The following is a 21,738-nucleotide window of genomic DNA, read 5'->3' on the forward strand; positions in this document are numbered from 1 at the left end:
TACGGCGGGAGCCGAGGGGCGTGTTTGCTCGAGAGAAGTACTGTCGTTGTGTTCTGTCCTGGGTGGGTCCTGCTCGGTTGCTCCCGTCCTTGGCATGCGTGGTTAGGAGGACTGGAACATTACGAATAATCCCCAAAGGAACATACGTGTTAACTTCCCTGAGAATTATTTATTATCGTTCATTAACAGTTATATGTCACGTCACCTTTCTGCCCGTGCACACTCGAGAAGGCGGAGGTGAGGGAAAGTGTAACTCCAGCGGTGCGATCTTAAGCATGTTTATTGTCAATTTAGAATGTTTTATACTGCTTTTAAACGACAACAAGAAACTTCTCAAAGTGATTTACAGAGAACAAGGACTGAATAGATCACGGTTCCTTCCTTCCCACCCCCAAAGGGCTCACAATCTTAACAAGAAGCACAAGTGAGGCACATAGAGAAGGGCGCTACGCTCGGATGAATCCAGGGACGCCGTTATTTTTCCTCTTTGTCTTCCCCTGCATATATGACAGCCGCGACTTTAAAAGTTGTCTCTTTGCTCCGATAACTGGTGCTCTCTTGCTACTCAGAAGAAGTAGGGTGTGTGGAAGACCGCACTCCACGAACCAAGGCCCATGCCATTTTGAGAAGATATTAAACCAGATCTTTGCAGTGTTTTCTTTACCGTTGACCTCGCCTGTGTGTACCGCACTCTAGTCTAACCTTTCAAGATATGCGAGGAAAAGCACAACTGCGCGCACATCTAACCAGTTTAAATTGAAGAGAAAGAAAAGCAACCAATAATATGCTATTCCCACTCCATAATCATCTTCCGCCTTAGCAATGGGACCACTTTATAGCGCTGTTGCTGGGAGCTGGCTTTGACTTTTCCCCAGACACCATTTAATAGAAGCACTATAGAAACTGCAAAACTAGTTTTGGCCACAGACCATTGCCAAGAATTAAAAATAAACGACACCAAACTAAACTGAACATATTTGTACCGGGGGAAATAACAACTCGAAAATACCGCTTTCCACTCTTAAAACCTATAGCCTATACTGGACGCGGAGGAAGGGGAATTGAGCCATTGGTTCCTCCCTGATTCCCAGAAAGCCGTAGTTTTTCACTTTCATTTTCGTTCAACTAGCTTAGGAGCTTCCGCAAGGTTTTTGGGTTTTTTTGGTGGGCTGAGACGAGGATCCGCCGCAGTGGTGTCTTAACTCATAAAGTCCTGGATGTGGGAAAAGTTGATGCTGGAGCACTGAATTCAGGTAAGCATGAGTGTGTGTGTGTGTTAATTTTCCGCAGGGAAAAACACCATGACACGTCGCGCTTACATCTGTTCTTCTCAGACAGATGAGCTGACATTCTCTAGTGCTCCCCTGGCGCTGTGTATCCTGTAGATAATGACATTCCAGAAGGGAAAGTCAGACAGAATCATACTGTACTCAGGACAGGAGTGGAGTGGAGGGGGGCGTGCGCAGGGACGGAGCGCCGGTACTTCTCGGCTTCTCTGGCTGTTGGATGGGCGTGGCCATGGCGGCAGTCATGGAGAGCGCCTGCACTTCTGAATTTGCAACTACATCACTGAGTGTACTGCAGGACTTTACCGCTGTTTGCTAGTGACTGGTGCTGAACTTGCTAATTAGAGGACATCTCCCTTATCTAGTTAGTTTCTTAGGCACATCCTCCTGTCCTGTTTTCTAGCCGGGGGCGGGGTTAGTGCTAAGCTAAGATGTGGATTGCAAGCTGCAGGCACAAGATGGAGACCCATTCGTCTTCCAGGCAGAATTTTGTTGCACCGCACATACACCCCAGATCCTGAGGAACTGCTCACTATTCGACTTCCTGGTCCTGTGCTCAGCCCAGGTCAAAGTGTATGGTGTCATTCTGTCATTCCAATAGCTTGGTCTTCTGCTGATGGGTTGGGTTGGGACCCAACATTGGCTGGTGGGCTAGCCTAAGTGGGTTGCAACAGGGGCACACACACCATTTACTTGTTGCTCATTCTTACCATTTTTTTTAAAGAAAAGAAATGGAGGATTAAGCAGAAAGACTGGGAGAAGTGGGGATGGAGAGGACAAAGGGCAGGGGAAGAAGCAGAAGGAGAGACAAATAGTAAACAAATTAAAAAGTAGAATAGAAAGATTGAAGCCTTTTATATTTATATACATTTTTTAAAAATGGTTTTCAGGTTGGCCAATTGAGGTTCTGAGTTCCAGGAAGCAAGCTTACACAAGCTGATGATGTAACTGAAGAACAAAAACTTATTCACCTGATTTATTTATTTATTTATTACATTACAACAACAATAACAACAACTTCTTCTTCTTCTTCTTCTGTTGCTTCTCCTATTGGAGGTTAGCTGTCATTAAGGCTACTTGATCTTTTGACACTGCATCTCTAAATAGTGATGCAGTGCTTATGCCATACCAGTCTCTAAGGTTTTTCAACCATGATGTTTTCCTTCTTCCTGCCCTCCTCCTGCTCTTGATCTTTCCTTGCAATAATAATTGCAGAAGACAATATCTCTGATGTCTCATCACATGCCCCAAATATTCCAGTTTCCTTTCTTTTATTCTTAAACTTTCCATGTTTTTATTCATTCTTCGCAGAACTTCTAAACTGGTGAGTCTATCTACCCATTTAGTTCACATATTGCAAATCTGAGATTTTCTCACTATTTACAGATGCACCAGTGCAGCAATAGAGTAGCCTAACAGAACTTCCCAACTAATTGCACCAGTGCAGTGGGGAAGCGGCAGTTTTTGCACCCCCTCTTTCCTAGGAAGCATTCTGTGGCACTCTAAAATATGTCCCTGAGGGTTGTGTAGTCCTTAGAGACATATTTTTGGGGTGCCACAGAGCGCTTCCCGGGGTAGGGGAGGTCATAAAAAAATTCTGCTTCCCTGCTGCATAAGTGCAGCTAGTTGTGAAATTCTCTCTTATTGCACCGGTGTGTCCTTGCTCTGTATGTCAGCCCCTATGTGCTTCATCCGCTGTAACTTACTTAATATATTTGTTTAACAAATTTATATACCAACCAGTGTTCCCTCTAAGGCTTACACATGTGCGTGCACTAGGAATGTGCACAAACCTGCTCGGAGGCCCTTTTGTAGGCCTCCGAACAGGTTTGAAAGACTGGTGGTTTGACGGTGGAGGGATATCTTTAAGGACTGGGGGGGTGCTCTTATCCCCCCCGGCCGCGTATCCCCTATGGGTGCTGCAGTTTAAAAGGGTCCTGGCACATGTAGTGTACGTTGGCACATGTAGAAGTACCTGGCACATGTAGAAGTACCTGGCACATGTGTGTACGTCGGGTGCATGCGTGCACCTGTCGCACTCGCATGTGTGGCCAATGTGCACACGCACGCCAGGTACTTCAGGTCTCTTCCAGTCTGAGAAGGCAACGAGGTGGCAGGGAGGTACGTTGCCACTCCACTGGACCATTTTAAACTGCAGCACTGGCAGGGGAAATGTGGCCAGGGGTGGGGGTAAGAGCACCCTCCCCAGTCCTTAAAGGTATCCCCCCCACCTTCGAGCCACCCCCGCCAGTTCCATGCACATCCCTAGAGTGCACTCACTCATATGTTTTTTTATATCAGCTCAGTTAATTTTAGATCCCGCTCAGGTTGAATCAGGAAGGCCTCACTCTGAATGCATGTGCACACACACAGTCTTGATATTGCCGCCCAGAACAAAACTCATTCCACACACACGAAAAAAACTAGAGAAAACACTGATACCAGCTTTCATCTACTATATCAGGACCTAGCTCACAGGATTGTGAGGAATAGATGGAGTGGGAGAAACCATGTAAGGAGCTTGTGCACAGTGCCTTGAGCTCCTTAGAGATAGGGTGGGATACAATGTTTGAGATAGAGCCTTAGATCAGTAGTATGGGAGAATCCATAACTCAGTGGCTGAACACTTGCTTTGCATACAGAAGGTCTTGAGATCAATTCCTGGCATCTTCAGGTAGGTTTGGGGAATACCTGGTCTGAAGCCCGGGAAAGCAACTACCCTTCAGAGTAGACAATCCTAGTTTAGCTCAATGGTCTGCCTCTGTATAAGGTGAGTTAAGATACACACGTGGACAAATGTGTTGGTACCCTTATAGCTCATTGAAAAAGTGTTTTATGCCTCCTGAAAAGCGATTAAATGAAAAGCCATTGTCTCATGTATGCCTGCATGCCTTTGATATGTCATCAAGTAAAGCAAAGCAAGTATGGAAAGAGATCAAGTCTTGCTTATTCGACAAAGATATTCTAATGTGGCCTGGATACATTTGTTGGTTAGGGATGGGCCCGGACCGGTCCGGAGGCCATTGTAAAGGCCTCCGGACCGGTCCGGACCTGGGCGGTCCGGGTGGGGGGGGTAGCTTTAAGAGCGGCGGGAGGGTTTACTTACCCCTCCCGCTGCTTTCCCGCTCTGGCGCTGTAATTGTAGGAGTAATTGGGGCGGCAGGATACCTCCCTGCCGCCCCTTCCCCGCTGTCACTGTGAAAAGCTCCCAGGAGTCCTTTGTGCGCGTGCACGTCACAGAGACATGAAGCGCGCGCACGATGTGCGCATACGCAAAGGACTCCTGGGAGTTTTTTACAGCGACAGCGGGGAACGGGAGCTATTTGGCAAGTCACATTAGCTCTATGTCCACAGACAAAAAAATGACGCTTTCAAAAAAAAAGAGAACACCATACCTCCTGTGAAACATGGAGGAGGCTCGGTTATGTTTTGGGGCTGTTTTGCTGCATCTGGCATGGGGTGCCTTGAGTCTGTGCAGGGATCAATGAAATCTCAAGACTATCAAGGCATTCTGGAGCGAAAGGTACTGCCCAGTATCAGAAAGCTCTGTCTCAGTTGCAGGTCATGGATCCTCCAACAGGATAATGAACCAAAACACACAGCTAAAAGCACCCAAGAATGGCTAAAGACAAAACATTGGACTATTCTGAAGTGGCCTTCTATGAGCCCTGATTTGAATCTTATTGAACATCTATAGAAAGAACTGAAACATACAGTCTGGAGAAGGCCCCCTTCAAACCTGACACAGCTGGAGCAGTTTGCTCAGGAAGAGTGGGCCAAGCTACCTGTTGACAGGTGCAGAAGTCTCATTGAGAGCTACAGGAATTGCTTGTTTGCAGTGATTGCCTCTAAAGGTTGTGCAACAAAATATTAGGTTAAGGGTCCCATCATTTTTGTTAATGCCATTTTCATTTGTTTTATTATTGGAAATATTCTGTTGCATCAAAACTCTAAAGCAAAAGTCTGATTTTTGTTAAATGCGGAATAAACAGTGATGGGTGCCAATTACTTTTATCAGTTTCAAGTTATTTCAGAGACAATTGTGGGTTCTTTTTTCGTGGAGGGGTACCAACATATTTTTCCATGTGTGTATATGCAGTAGTTGACACATCCCAAGCACCAGGAGTCATGGCACCTAGAACTTTAACTGTGAGGCCTAGACTAGGATATTCAGAGGTAGAATTATTTTATTAAAACCCTTATTTATCTCCAGCAGCCCTGTTTGTGTTCTGTGTTACTTGTAAAGGGGATAATGAGACCATTTATCCTCCCCTGCATAATGTCTATCATTATGTCCAGTAATTTTATCAAGTATCCATTGTCTGGCTCCTAATTTTTTGGGTTGGCTCCTAGATAAAAACAAATTGTAAAGGCCTGTGCTAATGTAATACATACATAATAAATACACTTAATAATAGGTTTAGCTACAACTGGGTACAAGCAAGACTGGGAGCCCTGAGTCTTAATAGCACTTGGTTCCTCACATCCTTATCAGAGAGGAAGGAAGGCATTTGTTCTAGAGTTGACTTGGCCCTTGGTTTCTGATTGTTAGGAGCAGAATGAGTGCTTCAGAGGGCCTTCCTGAGATCGACGAGGGATTGTACTCTCGGCAACTGTGAGTTTTGTGATGCATGATGTGAAGGTGGGAGGCATTCTGGTGAGCAAAACAGTGCTATGGCCAGGGGCAGCAGGGAGTGGTGATATGAATATAGTTTTGAGAAAAGGTGGGAGCCCAAGGTGTAGGATGTGGTATGGGCAGTGTTTGGCCAAGGAGTGACAGGAAGATGTGGGAATGGAAGCATAAAGAGAGCATGTGAGGAAGTGGTATTGTATGGACTTTGTATATTCACCAACTAACTTTTGTCCTTTTTTTAGCTATGTGCTGGGCCGTGAAGCCATGCAGAAGATGGCTACAGTTGCTGTGCTAGTCTCTGGAATGAAGGGGCTGGGAGTGGAGATTGCCAAGAATATTATTCTTGCAGGAGTGAGATCTGTCACTGTCCATGACCAGAATGATGCTGAGTGGAGTGACTTGTCTTCACAGGTATTCTTTTAGAGCCTTTGCTTAACATATATGAGAGCATACATGCATACATGTATATAGCAGAGCTCCCACCCCCCACTCCCTGGCAGTGTGGATAGTGTATTCTGGGGTTTGTTACGGTGTTTCCCCCCCTGTTGTTGCCGCCTCTATCAAGGCCATATAGGTACCATAGCAGTTTACTTAATAGGTATTTTTAATATAACCTCTGAATTTCCAAAATTGGAATTTTGGTTCTAATACTGATGCTCCAGAACTTTGTTCTGAGCTATTCACAAAGTTTCTCCAGTCTCACATTGCCTTCATGTAATGGTCTTCTGGAAAGCCATAGTCATAAACAAACAAAAACCAAAATTTAGTACCAGGAAAATCCAGATTTTGAAAGGATAAAAACCTCAGATCTGTCATCTCTACACAGTATGCTTCAATCATCTGTGGTGTCTCAACATCCTTCCCAGCTGAGTTGTAAATCATCTGAACTGGTCCCAGCTTGCTGTATAATAACTATAATTAGATAATTGTTGCTAATAATTGTAGGTCATACAATTGCGTTCATGGTTTACAGTGTAATCTAGCCACGAGAATTAAATAAGATTCCATAGTTTGGTAAATCTGAGTCAGTATGTAATGTAGATACCATTATTAAAAGCAGAACAAGAAAGTTGTTACACCAGGTTCCGAATGTCATAAAACTCCCCATCTAGTATCCTGAATTGAAACATTTGCTTCAGCATATTTATTTATTTATTTATTAAAGATATAGCCACCTTTTTTTCCGCCACAGGGAATTCAAAGTGGTTAACAATGTAAACATTAAACACCGTTATATCAATAAAATACAATAAAAAGGAGTGCTCAAAAACCACAGAGCAAAATTTAAAAACACATGAGAAGACAAGATGCAGACAACTACTAATGAGCTCAAATCATTGAACCAAGAGAGTCAGGAAGCATTTGAACAAGCTAGTGTAGTAAACCTATACTTAAAAATAGACAGAAGGCATGCTAGCTGCACCTCAGGAGGGAGTCCCCCAATGCAGGGGCATCTACAGAGACATGAAGCATGGCCTCCCTGTAAGATCTTATACACTAAGCAGATCCAAATGGGCTGAGATGGTTCTTTAGGTATTTGGCTGCAGAGACTGTGTTGAAGTATCCTTGCCACTCAGATGTAACAATATACAGTCATCCCTCTCCAACCATGCTTTTACCAAGGGTTTTTAGTGATTTTTTTTTTTTTGTGGTGAGGTGGGTTTCAGTGATTTGGGGTTCAGAAGTTCAACCTGCTTATTCCTCTTGCTGTCCCTTGCCAATTAAAATGCCTTTGAGTGATTTTGGGGCATTCAACAAATTTCCAGAGTTCCAATCTTCTCATTCCTGTTGGCGATTCTTGACAATATTATGAGATTTTTGGTTATTTTTAGCAATCCCCCCTATTTTTAAATCTTTTTGTGGCCACGGTTCCCCCTTGCCCCCTGTTCCCCGTAGACTTCAATGCTTTGCCAACTATGAATTTGCCAATGGTGAGGGTTTGTTGGAATGGAACCCTAGCAGTTGGCGAGGGATGACTGTACATTCTGTGTTAAAAATAGCAGAATTTTGAGCAAAACCCCAACAAACCCCCCGAATCATGTCACCTGTATAAATTAGCACATTTATCTATTTTGCAAAATTCTGCTTTTGTCTAGCTATGGAAAAGGGCAAGGAGTCATGTGAGGTACTGAAGTCCTGCACTTCACCACTGGAAGCATCAGACAATGAAGTTCTTCTTTGACTTCTGAGATTTCACTAGGCATTGCCCACATATTTTCAAGCCTATTTTTGCAACTATAAGGGTTGGACATTTGTTTTTTAAAAGAGTAAATGAGGGTTGATATTCTCAGCATACCGATTTTTGCACTCTGTACCATATTCCACAGCCACCTAATGGTGCAGCGGGGAAGTAACTTGCCTAGGGAGCAAGTGGTTGCTGGTTCAAATCCCCGCTGGTATGTTTCCCAGACTATGGGAAACACCTATATTGGGCAGCAGTGATATAGTGAGATGCTGAAAGGCATCATCTCATACTGCGTGGGAGATGGCAAAGGTAAACCCCTTCTGTATTCTACTGAAAGAAAACCACAGGGCTCTGTGGTCGCCAAGATTTGACACTGACTCGATGGCACAACTTCACTTCACCATATTCCACAATTGCATGATACAGTCATAGAATAGAAATGACCCTGGTACTATTGTGCTGATGCAAAAATAGGAAATCCCCAATTTAAGTTTATCGTTGATGATATATGAAGTCCGGGAACAGAGCCGTAAACCATCATTTCTCTCTACCCTAAGCTAGTGTATTAAACCTAGGGTGGGAAGTGGGAACACAGGCAACAATAAGACACATTTCCTGTTTTATCTCTAGCACAAAACAGTGCCAATCACCTCCTTTTTCACTTTTAGCATTATTTGTTTCTGCAGTTCTACCTGTCAAAGAATGATGTGGGGGAAAACCGAGCCATGGTCTCCCAGCACCATCTTGCAGGGTTGAACAGCTATGTCCCTGTGTTAGCCTGTACTGAAGAGCTGTCTGAGAACTTCCTGTCTGACTTCCAGGTAGGGACAGAGCTGTGTGTCTCAATTGTGTCACCCTGAAGTGAGAGAGGAAGCAGCTTCAGTAATGCTGCTGTCAAAAATCACCATGCCTGGTGTTCATGCCAGTCCTGATTCATACCAATGAAGGCGCTTCTCATCCTGTGATAGAACCAAAGTTGTAAGGCTGCACCCAGTTGTTTCTGATAGTAGCAGTTCAGTGGTGAGTTGTCCTCGCAGGCTAATAACTGTTCTGAAACTGCACCATAAACACTACATGGAGCTCTCATGGCTGTGGTGGGCTGCAATAGTTGTGCTGCATTGCATAACGTGTGATTGACTGGTGCTGATTGCACACAATGGATTGATGCTCTACTGGGCTGTTTCTTACTTGTGTGAGCAGGGAGCATTTGTTCAGGTTCAGCCTGATTCCATCTAGCAGTAAACCTCTGCCTTCACTACAGGTTGTGGTGCTGACCAATTCGCCCTTGGAGGAGCAGCTACATATCAGTGATTTCTGCCACGCCAACAACATTTGCTTTGTCCTAGCTGATACAAAGGGCTTGACTGGGTATGTGCTGAGTGGGTCTTGTCCTGTCTGAAGGGCTGATGTTGTGATGGTGTGTGGCAATGACTGTGGGTGGAATGAGGGCCCCCAGTTGAGAGGAACTGAGAGCTCATATAAACTCCCAGTGGAGTGGTGGAGATACAGCAGTATCTTCTCTGAACAGGGAGTGGCTGTGAGTGGTGGTGAAGCAGGGGCACTTCTGAGGTAGTTCAGTGGTCAAGCACACCCTTTGGTGAAACAGAACTGTTGGAGATATGACCTCTCCTGCTTTTGTCTCCTGGATCCAGGCAGCTCTTCTGTGACTTTGGAGAACACTTTATGGTATATGATCCTTCAGAGGATGAACCTCTCTCTGCCACCATTCACGATATCACCCAGGTATTTTTCCTGACCACTATATAATGTCTCTCACCAGTATTCTGGGCCTGCTGCATTTTACTGCCATGCCTGCCATGTTCTGCTTCCTAGTCTTCCTCTTCCTCCAAAACAGCCCAAACCAGCATTCCTTTGAGCTACTTTAAACACAAAGTAAGTAATCATGGTCCCATTCGTCTAGAGAATGGGACTATTCTCCCTTATGGTCACCATGAAGCCTTTGAAGGGCAGCAGTGGGAACAGCCGCAGCAGTGGCGACATTAAGGCCCAGGGAGCAGATGTTTTGCATTATCATCATCCCTCCTCCTGAACCTTCATCAATTATCACAACTTTTTTTTAAAAAACCCAACAACTATTCACGACCCAAAAAGAAGGAGCACCCAGGCAAGGTAGGAGAACCGGGTGCACTCCTGATGGGAGGTTGTGTGAACTCCCAGATCAAGACACGAGGAGGAGAGAATAATTGTGTGGGAGGCAGGAGCTGGGTGGGATGGCTTTTTGTCCACCCTCAGTCAAATGCTGAGGAGATAATCTGAGTATGGCTCCTGTTTATTATGTATTTTCTGCTGTTGTCAGCCATTTTGGAGGTCTGTTGTTGGGCAGAAAGGTGGGATGTAAATATTTTAAATACATTAATACAACCATACACACACATATAAACTTTCCCCACAGGGTAGCCCTGGCATCTTGACAGTGGCCTGTGATGATGTGCATGTGCAAGGCCACCACTTCCAGAATGGTGACTTGGTGACATTCTCAGAGGTTGAAGGAATGACTGAACTGAATGGTTGTAAGCCCCGCCCAATCCATGTGAGAGGTAACATGCCCTCTGCTTCCTTCTCCTTCTGTCTATGTGTACAGTTCCTGCCTGCCTCTGGAAAATATCCAGGATAATATAAGGAGATATGTCAAGAAGATGGATTTGCAAATACTATGAGGGAGGAGTTTGACAGAAGGGGTGTGTATGCTGTGTTGTAGAGAAAGATGCATCATAACATTCACATCAGAGGGATGTTGCAAGACTTCAGTAGGAAAGGTTAATGTGTCTGATAGGTCAAGACAGTTCCAAGGCAGGCTACATTGGGAGTTGATTGGGTTATTTGCTTTATTTGAGTCTGTTCTTATTGACCTTCTCAGAGAACAAGGCATTTGTGCTCCATGTCTCCTAGATCAATACAGTCTGGAGATTGGAGACACGTCTTCTTTTTCTCCACACAAGCGTGGTGGGATCATCACCCAAGTCAAGATGCCTCAAGAGCACTCCTTTGTATGTACTTGTTTCTGGACTAGAGAGAGATCTCAGTGGGTGGTAAAAACAAAATTGTCCCATTCCAGCTACTTCACAAAGGACCCAGGTGGCCTGACCCTTGAACATTTTTATTGCCCTGGCTAACCATTTTAGCTGGAGAATGCACAGTCCAGAATCTCCTGAGGCCCAGCATTTTTTGTCACCAGGGAAGACAAATGCCCTAGAGCCTGGGCCTGATTAGAGGCAGGATCCTATGCAGGCAACTATAGCAAGAAAGTCCTTGAGAACTGGTGCCTTATGGGGAAGGACATGGATAGGTACTTCTGCCAATTTCAGATGATATATCTCTATATTTCCAGAGGTCCTTGCGTGCCTCCATGGAGAATCCCAAGATCAGCACCCCAGATAAGGGGATACTGCCACACTATCATACTCTCCACTTGGCCTTCTGGGCTCTGCATGTCTTCAAGAGTGAAATGTTGCGGCTACCTAGACCCAGGAATCAGGTGTGTCTCTCGAGTTTTATTTTTTCTTTCTGGCAATTCATGCCTTTCCCCTAGGCTATCAAATATCTCCAACCCTGACCTATGCTATCAGATGCTGCTTCTTCCCACAGAGTTATGACTTTTCCTCCAAATAGCCATTATGATATATTCTCAGTCATCCAGGCCCTTTTCCCAGCCTCACCCATCATTATTCCTTGGCAGGCAGATGCAGACAAGATGGTAGAGTTGGCACAGAAACTTCTACCTATGGGTCAGGAGCCACTGGATGAGGATCTGGTACGAACATTTGCGTATGGATGTACAGGTGACCTGAGCCCTGTCAATGCCTTCATTGGAGCCTTAGCTGCCCAAGAAGTGCTGAAGGTGAGTAGCAGAAGTCTGTGGGAGTAGACACAGCAGTGAACTGTTTAGAGGGTATTTCCCATGATGCATCTGTGTCCAAAGCATTGCCACAAGGCCAGGAGTTGGGTGGAATATCCAAGGGCCCAGTCCCTCTCTCAGTACCATTGATCACAGACACTTCGTTTGGTGTATGAAACTGTAGCATCACAAAGACTCCTGACCTCTGAAAAACATACAGAGCATGTCAGTTGCTTTAAGTAGAAACAGTCTGAAAGTGCCTAAGGATAGGCTTCCCTGGGAATCACCTAAACATTTCCCAGTAAAGCCCAGAAGTGGCAGCTTAGTTTCCTACTTGGAAAAGCAGCAGGTGCTCCATCCCTGTGACCCACTTGCCTCTGTGTCGCCATCAAAATTCAGGTTGCTGCCTGCCCTCCTTAAACCAATCTAGCTGGTTTTCTTCTGGAACTGCCAGTTAGGATTGTCAACTGATTATTTTAAAACAAATCTGGGACTTGCAATTAGGCAATTTCAAATGAGTCAGCATGCAGTTTTGCTTCTTTGGGTCTTTTTATGCAAAGAAAGGAAAAATGGCTTTAATTTTAGTGGTGACTAAATGACTTCTCAGATATCCTTAGAAGTCCCAGTTAGCAGATGTCTGCTTCTTGAGCTTCCAGTGCTCATGTTCAGTGCTCAGTACCCCTTCAGACATTACACTGGCAATGCAAAAAGTGGAAGCATGAGGTGTTGATGAAGGGGTTCACAAATACTGGCTTGGCTTGCTGATAGCCAGGCATTGCTTGTGGTCACCACCAACCCTGCTCATCCAAGCTCTCTGATGCATACAGAAGGCTTGGGAAAGAAGTGGTGTGAGATATCTTCTCTCATTTGGAAAAGGTAAGAAGCAACAGAAGCTTCTCTTGCTGCTTGGAAGACACTCCTGCAGCTTCTTACTTTCTCCAAACCACAACAGAAATGAGAAGTCGGGAGCCAGTGGATCTGTGAACATCCCACTCACCAGAAGTCAGGGCCATGTTTCTTTGAACATGCTGGCAAGTAAGCTTACCTGTGCTTGTGTGTCCGTTTCTAATCACTTCTGAAGTTGCTTGTACATATTTTCTAAGTGTTTTTGGACATGCATTTTCACTCTGAGCAGGGACATTTGATTTCAGTAGTAATCTTCATTTGCTTTAATGTTCTTTTAGTTAACCTTTTTATTACAAGCATTTATATTGTAATCCTTTAAACAAAGCATATAACTGTACATTGCCTTGAACTTTATAATTACAAAGCATAACAAATAAAGCCTATTGCTCAACAAAATCTTTTAGCTATTTGTCTTCCATCTCTAACCCATACATATTTTTTTACTTTAACTCTGTTTTTGTTACCCAGCAAGTGGGTGTAGAGGGTTATATTGTCCCCTTTGAAGGAACTATAAGCACTTACTTCCTTTTGTTCGATTGCAAGTGTGGTGCTTTTGTTTCTGTTTTGCAAAATGGCCACCAGATGGCATCTTAGGCTTTGAGACTAGTTTTTTCAAGGCTATATTTCTCTCGGCTAGTTTCCCTTATCTCAGTTCAGTCAACCATCAAGGCAATCTTAGCAAAAGAGAACAGAAAGGGAAATTTCCCTCTAGGGTCCTCTGTTTCAGCTTTGATATCTTCTGCCTATTTGTCTCTATGCCCCTTCTTGTTCCAGTGGCATATCTGGCAGAGGTCTGTTTTCAATTGGCCTTAAGGCTGAACTTAGTGCTTTGTAGTGAAGAGGGAGATAACTGCAACAATGACATTATTATGAGCCCATTTTCTCTCCTTTTTGTGAGCATGGCACTGAGTTTCCTGATCTTGGCATCTTGTTCTCTTCTTGCATACCTCTTACTTCCTAGGAGCATAGCTCAGTTCGGTTACATGTAATTGCAGGGACGATGCAAACTAGTCCCGGTTTCAAATATGACCTCTTCCATCAGCTCATTAGGTAGCTTTAGGCCAGTGATTCTCAAACTTGGGTCCTCAGGTGTTATTGGACTTCAGCTCCCATAATCCCCAACCAAAGGCCACTGAGGCTGGGGATTATGGGAGTTGAAGTCCAATAACACCTGAAGACCCAAGTTTGAGACTCCCTGCTTTAGGCAAACCACTAGATCTCAGCCTCCCTCTGTAATATGGGGATGAGAACACCTTGGAGACTAGTTGTGGCTATGGTTATCGAGTGCTGTGAACACTCTAACACAGGGGTGACCATTGTGGTTGGGGATGATGGGAATTGTAGTCTAGCAACATCTGGGGACTCAAGCCTGGGAACTTCTGCTCTGACACACATATAAATGCAAACTGTTGTTGCATTTATATAGCTCCATATCTGGCATATGCCATATCTCCATATCTAGACCCAACTTGTGAGTGCTTGTGGGTGACTATCTTGTGGCGCAGGTTAGGCAAGATCTTAGCTTGGTCTGTCTGAAGTGGATTTTCTAGAGTTATTAAAAGGCAGAACAAGTCAGAGGACACATTGATTCTCCTGTAGCACCACAAACCTGGCTGAAGATTGGGAAATGTGTAAGAAGATGGAGATGAGGAGCCTCAGTTACTTCCTAGTAAGCTGAGTAAAGTGCACTGCAGGATATGAAGGTAGACAGAAGTGAGGATGGAAAGGCTTACCAGTGCTATTGTTATAAGTGATTTCACTAGATGTCGGTGTGGTCAAAATAATGTTGCCTTACAAGATCCCTCTTCTCATCCCTGGATTTGTTGCCGCCATTGCGATATGACTAGAGTAGTGAAGAATGATGACATTTCCCATAATTTGTTCTCCTCTGGCAGGGCTGTTTGTGCTTTTAATGGCTGTATAACTAACAAGCAGAAGATTAAAATCTGCAGCTTCTCCTGACATGGGGATGAAGTGATGGGAAGCATTGCCCTTTGAATTTCTGCCTGTTATGCAGCTGTTAGGACATAAGAGTCCTGCCTGGGGGGGAAAGGAGTCAGACCTAATGGTATGTCTGTCTGTCCCTCGAGACTTCTGTGTCCCTTAGGGAAATGGCTGCCCCTCACCAAACCAAAAAGTGCCATTCCTCTGGAAGGGTGACCAGCATTTTGCCTTTGTTCTGTCTGTAGGCTGCCTCAGGAAAATTCACCCCTCTGGATCAGTGGCTGTACTTTGATGCCCATGAATGTCTGCCTGAGAAGGAGCTTGTTGTGCAGCTGACTGAGGAAGACTGTGCTCCAGTGAGTGATGATGCATTCTGGGGTTTGTACTTTTTCAACACAAAGGAAGGCATTCTGGTAGTGCATGTTCTCCACGCAGCTGACACTGTTTGCTGGAGAGGGTTAAGTCCTCCTATGCATCATGCCTCTGCACTGCCTCCTGTTGGATTCTCCCCACCAATCCCTATAGGCTGCTATAGAGGCATCTCTGCTCCTAGACTGAACACTCATAAGAGGGTCACACTCTGAATGTGTTAAAATGGGTACAGTTCTGTCCCATAGGAATCATGTTAATCTTCATTAGTCCCCAGTTTTAAGAGTTCCTGTTGGATCCCTAATACCTGCGTTCTCTGTCCTCTGACAGCTTGACAGCCGCTATGATGGGCAAATTGCCATCTTTGGGACTGACTTCCAGGAACGACTTGGCAGGCAGAAATACTTTGTGGTGAGAAGGGCATGCTGGGATGTGTGGGTCAGGGTGGGTGCATGAAGCTGAAACAAAAGTGCTTATCACCCAGTGCATCATAATATATGGAATTCACTGCCACAAGATGTGGTGTTCTGCCTTACAGGAATTGTGTAACTCTCCACTAGTCCCCTGTCTGGAGAGTTCTGGTTGGACCCCTAATGCCTGCTGTCTCATGGCATATCTCATACCAACTCATACCGGCATAATTTTTCAAGGCACATATCAGCCTTTCTCACATGGCCCACTAATATTCCCTGGCTCACAGACTGGGTATCACTGATGAAGAGCAGTGATATCATGTCAGGAGGAGAGAGATCATGGGCAGCAAAGTGGAACTATGGGAAAGACAGGTAGTGAGGAAGAGTGAAGCCGGGTCTGAAAGATTTGCCAAAATTTAAAAGAATAGCTCCTTCTGCAGTGCGGGTTTCATTGTTCTTAATAGCTGGTTTCTGCTCCTTTGATAGGTCTCAGCATAACAGAGTGCTGCTTGTCTTTGCCCCTTATGGAGAGATTGTCTGCTAATATAATTGCTTGTGCAAAACTCAGTTGCTCTTCCAAATGATCCCTCTAGGTCTGGTAGACAAAACTGCACTTGCATTAGGTTGTTTGCTTGGCTGCTCAGGGGGTAATGTATTAATCTAAAAACTGATGGTATGAGAATGGATGGCATGAAAATGGGAATAGTTTTTTAATCCAGGTACTGATGGCCTGAGAAGGGTTAGACTTTTCACTTATATTCTTCTTGTGCTTTCCGAAAGGGGGTGTTTGTTGACTGCTTTAGTTGAGGTGGCACCACCAGGAGATGAATAATGCTTTTTGGATTATGAGTAACTGACCTAGATCTGCTCTGCAGCTGTTGCTGAAGTTTCTTTGTACACAGAGCATTTGCTAGCACAACTGCTGCTGTGGAGATCTGGAAGAATTTCATCCTAATTTGTGTTGCCTCGCATTTTATACCATCACAAAGTTAAGTCCCAGATTTACCACAACATAAAACTGGTTGGGTAATGGCGTGTGAACAATAATAGCAGTGGGTCACTAGAGGTTCTGCAGATCTTCATGCAGGCAGTTTATGGGTATTTGGCAAGGGTTCTTGAGAAACTCTTCTCTCAGTGTGTGTCTGTATTTGGGGCATATCTGAACATGGGCAGGCAGCATCTATCAAAGCAAGGGTTCTCAAATTTTGGTCCCCAGCTGTTATTGGACTAAAACTCCCACTACAATTCCCCTCTGCTGAAGCCATTGTGGCTGAGGATGATGGGAGTTGTAGTCCAACAATATCTGGGGACCCAAGTTTGAGAACTCCTGAGTCAAACGATCCTACATTTAGAGGGTGGAGCTTTTCCAACATTCATGTTTCCCTGCCTCAATTCAAATGTTGGTGTAAGAATAAATAATGCAAATTGATTGCATTTATGAAAGAGATTACAGTTTTGCATAATGGTGGTTGATTTGCTTAATACGTTTTTAGCATAGCATTTGAGTCTTCTGGATACAGAATTTGGAATTTTTGGCACAGATATAAATAGCCCTGATTATTTGTAATTAGTGCATCAACTCTAATTTGATCAAACATTTGCAGTATTCCCCCCCCATACAATGCCTTAACAGCCTTCCCCACAGTTTGATGATGTATTCCTTATTTGGCTCAGACATACAGAGGTGCACCTAGGCAATTTTGGAGCCTGACCTAAAGGCCTTTGAAGGCCTTGCCACCTCTCACCACCCCCACTGCAAAATAAGCTGCAATGCACTATTTTTTATACACCAGAACATGTTCAGGGAAAGCTGGAAACTTATTTGTTTTTAAATAAAGAACTAGCTGGGCTGAGCAGAGACCATCTGCACTTCTAGTTTCCACTGCCCGCCACCGCTGATTTCCTTCCCTGCCTGCCTCCGTTTTCTTCCCCGCCTGCCTGCCTGCCGCCACCACCATTTTCTCCCCTCCACCATCATTTTGTTTCCTGCCTTGCCCACCTGTCCACTGCCTCCTCTTTCCTCTCCCCTTGCCGGCAGCTCGCTTGCAAACTCTCATGAGAGCCGCCACTCATGGGATTAGCAATGTGTATGCCTCAGAGAGATAGATAGATAGATAGATATATGCTGAAGATGCTTCCCACTGACGTGCAAATACCATATCCTGGCACTTAAATAAGATGAATGCACAATTTTTTTTACACCAGAACATGATATGGGAAAGTAGGATTTTTTTTATTTTAGAAAAAATTCTGAAGATGATACTTCCCACTGAGCTGCACACACATGCTAATTATTGCATTGAGAGAGTCCTGGCACTTAATTCCTGGCCGATTAGTCCTGGCCAAGTGTGCTACTCTGGAGACTGAAGCCAGCCTGCAGCCCACTCTCTGCCTGCTGATCTCCGGAATTTGGGGGTGTGGCAGCACTGCTGGCCTTCACTCAGTGGGTGACCAAGTGCACTACTAGTCTGAGGGCGGCTGGCCAGCCTGCAACCTGCTCATGGCCCGCCTGCACACCACCAATCTCCTGTTGTGTGTGGCCAGGGGCCTGGGGGCTGAGAACAGCCGCCTGCCTCTGTGGTGGAGGCTAAGGTACTGGGCCCAGCTGGACCTGGAGGCTGGAGCCGTTGAGCTGCTTCCCTGTGCCTGTGCAGTGCAGCTCGCAAGCATTGCAACATGTGACGTCATGTGTTTGCGACACTCGCAAGTCACACTGCACAGGCGCAGGGAAGCGGCTCGCCTGCTCCAGCCTCCGGGCCCATCCTGGCCCAGTGTCTTAGCTGCCACCACAGAGGCAGGTGGCTGTGGGCTGGCTGTAGGTTGGCCCACTTGGCTTTTAGCCCCCAACCCCCAGCCGCACATAATAGGAGATTGGCAGGTGGGTGGGCAGGAAGCAGGCTGCAGGCTGGGCAGCCACCCACATTTGGAGGCTCCCCAGGACATTTAGAGGCCCACCACCACCACAGTGCTGAGGACCGGACTTCTGCCCGGATGTCCAGTCCAAAGAGCCTCTGCAGACATATTTAATTTACATTTGTCAAATCCAGCCTGATTCAGTTGAGTGAGCACCTTTCCTTGAATGCAGTGGAATTTCCCTCCTCCAAGTACATCTGTATGTCTCTTATATTGTAAAACCTCTCTAGAGTTCAAACTTCTCTGTAGTTCACTCTTGTATAGGTGAGAGCATGGTGAGGTCACCAGTATATAACAGGCAGTGTGTTGCTGAGTCACATATTGGTAATCCTGGGCTTCACAACAACTTCAAAAAGATTTGGTAGATAGTTGATTTATAAGATAAAAGAGGGTTGGGTTGATGTTACATCCCGGTTTTACTCCTTTTTCTTGTTTGAAGGCTTTGTATTGTTCTTTATGTGTTACACACATTTGATGAATTGGCACAAGGATTGGACAAGGTTATGGGTTTTTCTTCCAGATCTTGTTTTGAAGCAAAATTCAGGCTTAGTTCAGAGTGCCAGATAGAGTCAAAGTGGATTTTGAAGTCAAATATTTCCCCTTGTTTTCACATGCTTTCACTAATGAACATCTGTAGTATAAAATGTGGCCAGCAGTTCACTTTCCATAAAGGGGGATAGTTCAGTTTGTCATTCCTTGTAATGTGATTCCCCTCCCCTCCAGGAAGTACATTATTAAACAGTTGAGCCTGGTACAGCAGTTTTCTGAAGCTGTTCCTAATGCTTACACCAGCCTTTTTGATTCCATTGCACTCTTGTAAACTGAGGATATAATTTCACCTGACTTTGAGTCTCTTTGATGGGGGTCGTTTTTTGTTGTTGTTTTTTGTAAATTGAAGACTAACGCAGAAAGGAAAGATCCTTGATCAGAAAGCTGTTAGAATCTAATATTCAGTCTTTCTTAGACGCCACATGTGTATTTCTCAGTTCTGAATAATGGTTTTCTGCATTTGTTCCAGCATGGGAACCAGTCCTGTAGCACTCATGTGGAGGAAAGCCTTGTATTACAAATCAGCACTGTCCAGATAATTTGGGGAGGTGTCTCCTCATGTCCCCTCACCCTACCTCCAGAGAATTCCTGAGATCAACCTGATTGAGGTCAGATCCAGATTGTCATGGGACTTAAACAAATCTTATTACACCCACCTCAGGCAGGAGCAGGTGCCATTGGCTGTGAGCTCTTGAAGAATTTTGCAATGATTGGCCTGGCTGCTGGTGAGGGTGGGAACATCACTGTGACAGACATGGACAGCATCGAATATTCCAACCTCAACAGGCAGTTCCTCTTTCGACCACAGGATATGTCTGTAAGTCTTACAGAGATGATGGTGGGAAAGAGGTTTGAATTTGGAGAGTGGTTATCAGTCTGGCCAAGAAATGAGTCTCCGTTCAGGGTGGACTATTAGCAAAGCCATTCATAATGCTGAAAAACATTAATGAGTGGAGATTCAGTCTTGTGTTAGAGAGCATGAGTTGTCCCCTTTGCTAAGCAGGGTTTGCATTTGGATAGGTGATTACATGTGTCTGCTGTAAGACATTCACCTTAGGGGATGGGGCCATAGAAGGTCCCAGATTCAATCCCTGACATCTCCAGGTAGGGCTGGGAAAGCCTGACGCCTTGGAGAGCCACTGCTGGTCAGTGTAGACAATACTGAGCTAGATGGACCAACTTAGGGTCTGTTCTTGTTATAAGACAGCTTCCTATGTTCCTATCTTTTAAGAAGAGGCTCCCAACTCTGGCTTGGACCAATGATCCCAAGCAACCAAATTGACTTCCCCCACTTTCCATCCCAGCTTCACCTAATACCATTAATGTCTTCTTTGTCCCCGCAGAAGCAGAAGTCAGAAGTGGCTGCAGCTGCCATAAAACTCATGAACCCCAATGTCAACGTGACAGCTCACCAGAATCAGGTTGGGCGAGACTCAGAATGCCTCTATGGGGATGACTTCTTTCTTGGTTTGGATGGTGTTGCCAGTGCCCTGGACAGCTTGAAAGCTAGTGAGTGTTCTAGAGGGAATGCCAGTAGTTCTCCCACTGTACTGTATAGGCCCTGGTCTTTGTAACACCAATGCCACCCTCATAATGAACTGTGTTAAGCAGAGTTCTTTGCAGGGCTGTACTATTTTTGAATAATATTTACTAAGCACTTCCAAGTGTTTCAAGCACTGCACATACATTATCTGGTAGGCCTGGATTGTTTCCCCATATTGCAGATGGAGGGCTTAGAATGAGGAAGAGAATCTACTTGGTGAGTTCCTGACAGAAGTGGGATTTGAACTGGAGACTCTGATTCAGTCTTTTAGTACAGTTCAGTCTTGTAGCCTCTGCGCTACACCAGTGCTCATGCTCAATGTAGCCTCAAAGTAAACACCTTTGATGTCTTCAAGTCGTGGTAATTTTGGTTTGCTCAGGATCTGGATTTTTAAAATGGCATGTAATAGTATGGTGAAGCTGAAGGACATGGCAAGGACAAGGAATGGTATAGGCACAGAAGGCTCACAACCTCTGATCACTGGAAGGTCTTCATTTGCACTTCAGGGTAAATCTGGCCAATATGTGAACCCAGCCTCCTAAAGTAAAGTCACGTCTGACAAAGATCCTGGGAGCCTTAAGGGGGCCCACCCATGGAGGAGGGAGTCCACAGTTAGGCACCTTGCCAAGGATCCCCTCAAACCTAGAACCAGACCTGCCTGTTATGGTCTGCCCCCTTGGTACATCTTGGATGACACGTTGATCAGTTTGTGGGGCAAGGTATCTTAGAGGTGTTTAATGAATTGTGATTTTAGTGGCTAATATTAAACCACAAGAGGAAGGACAGGACAGGAAGATCTAGTAAGGCCTGTTTCAGGGGGCAAGAAGGACAGCATAACAGTTTTGTTCCCTCTTCTTGCTCAAAGTGCAAAGTTATCCCAGTCGAAATCCAACATCTAGAGTCTTTGATTTGTCTTGCAAGTCCACAAAATACACACATTGCGATAAACTGTATGACACATTTGTCATCTAAAGCATGAGCTGGGAAGTCCCCTTAGAGCTCAGCCCCGAATTTACTGGATGGCCCCAGACAAGCCAAGGTCTCTCAGTTTCAGCTACCTCATCTGTGCTGTGAGGATAATAAATTGTTCTAGCTTACAGGACCATTGTAGGAATGATTGAAATAGTGTGAGACCTTTGTG

At 45.0% G+C, this 21,738-nt stretch overlaps 1 protein-coding gene across 6 annotated transcripts in view; it reads left to right on the forward strand.

The window, feature by feature from the left end:
* UBA7 (ubiquitin like modifier activating enzyme 7) overlaps positions 1-21,738 on the forward strand; it is a 64,109-nt gene that overhangs the window by 8,053 nt on the left and 34,318 nt on the right. For 3 of the 6 annotated variants that reach the window (XM_053295871.1, XM_053295873.1, XM_053295876.1), the window contains exons 1-14: positions 11-1,253; positions 5,839-5,901; positions 6,162-6,330; positions 8,791-8,925; positions 9,366-9,472; positions 9,757-9,847; positions 10,518-10,662; positions 11,015-11,112; positions 11,454-11,600; positions 11,802-11,963; positions 15,056-15,166; positions 15,510-15,590; positions 19,716-19,871; positions 20,398-20,563. In XM_053295871.1, the coding sequence (XP_053151846.1) occupies positions 5,846-5,901; positions 6,162-6,330; positions 8,791-8,925; positions 9,366-9,472; positions 9,757-9,847; positions 10,518-10,662; positions 11,015-11,112; positions 11,454-11,600; positions 11,802-11,963; positions 15,056-15,166; positions 15,510-15,590; positions 19,716-19,871; positions 20,398-20,563 (1,624 nt within the window). In that variant the 5' untranslated portion in view covers positions 11-1,253; positions 5,839-5,845. Of the gene's footprint in view, positions 1-10; positions 1,254-5,838; positions 5,902-6,161; positions 6,331-8,790; positions 8,926-9,365; positions 9,473-9,756; positions 9,848-10,517; positions 10,663-11,014; positions 11,113-11,453; positions 11,601-11,801; positions 11,964-15,055; positions 15,167-15,509; positions 15,591-19,715; positions 19,872-20,397; positions 20,564-21,738 lie in introns of those variants that run through there. The other 3 variants (XM_053295872.1, XM_053295874.1, XM_053295875.1) reach the window with 3 other exon arrangements.

This window comes from Hemicordylus capensis, chromosome 2 (genome assembly GCF_027244095.1).
Source record: "Hemicordylus capensis ecotype Gifberg chromosome 2, rHemCap1.1.pri, whole genome shotgun sequence".
Classification (NCBI taxonomy): Eukaryota; Metazoa; Chordata; class Lepidosauria; order Squamata; family Cordylidae; genus Hemicordylus; species Hemicordylus capensis.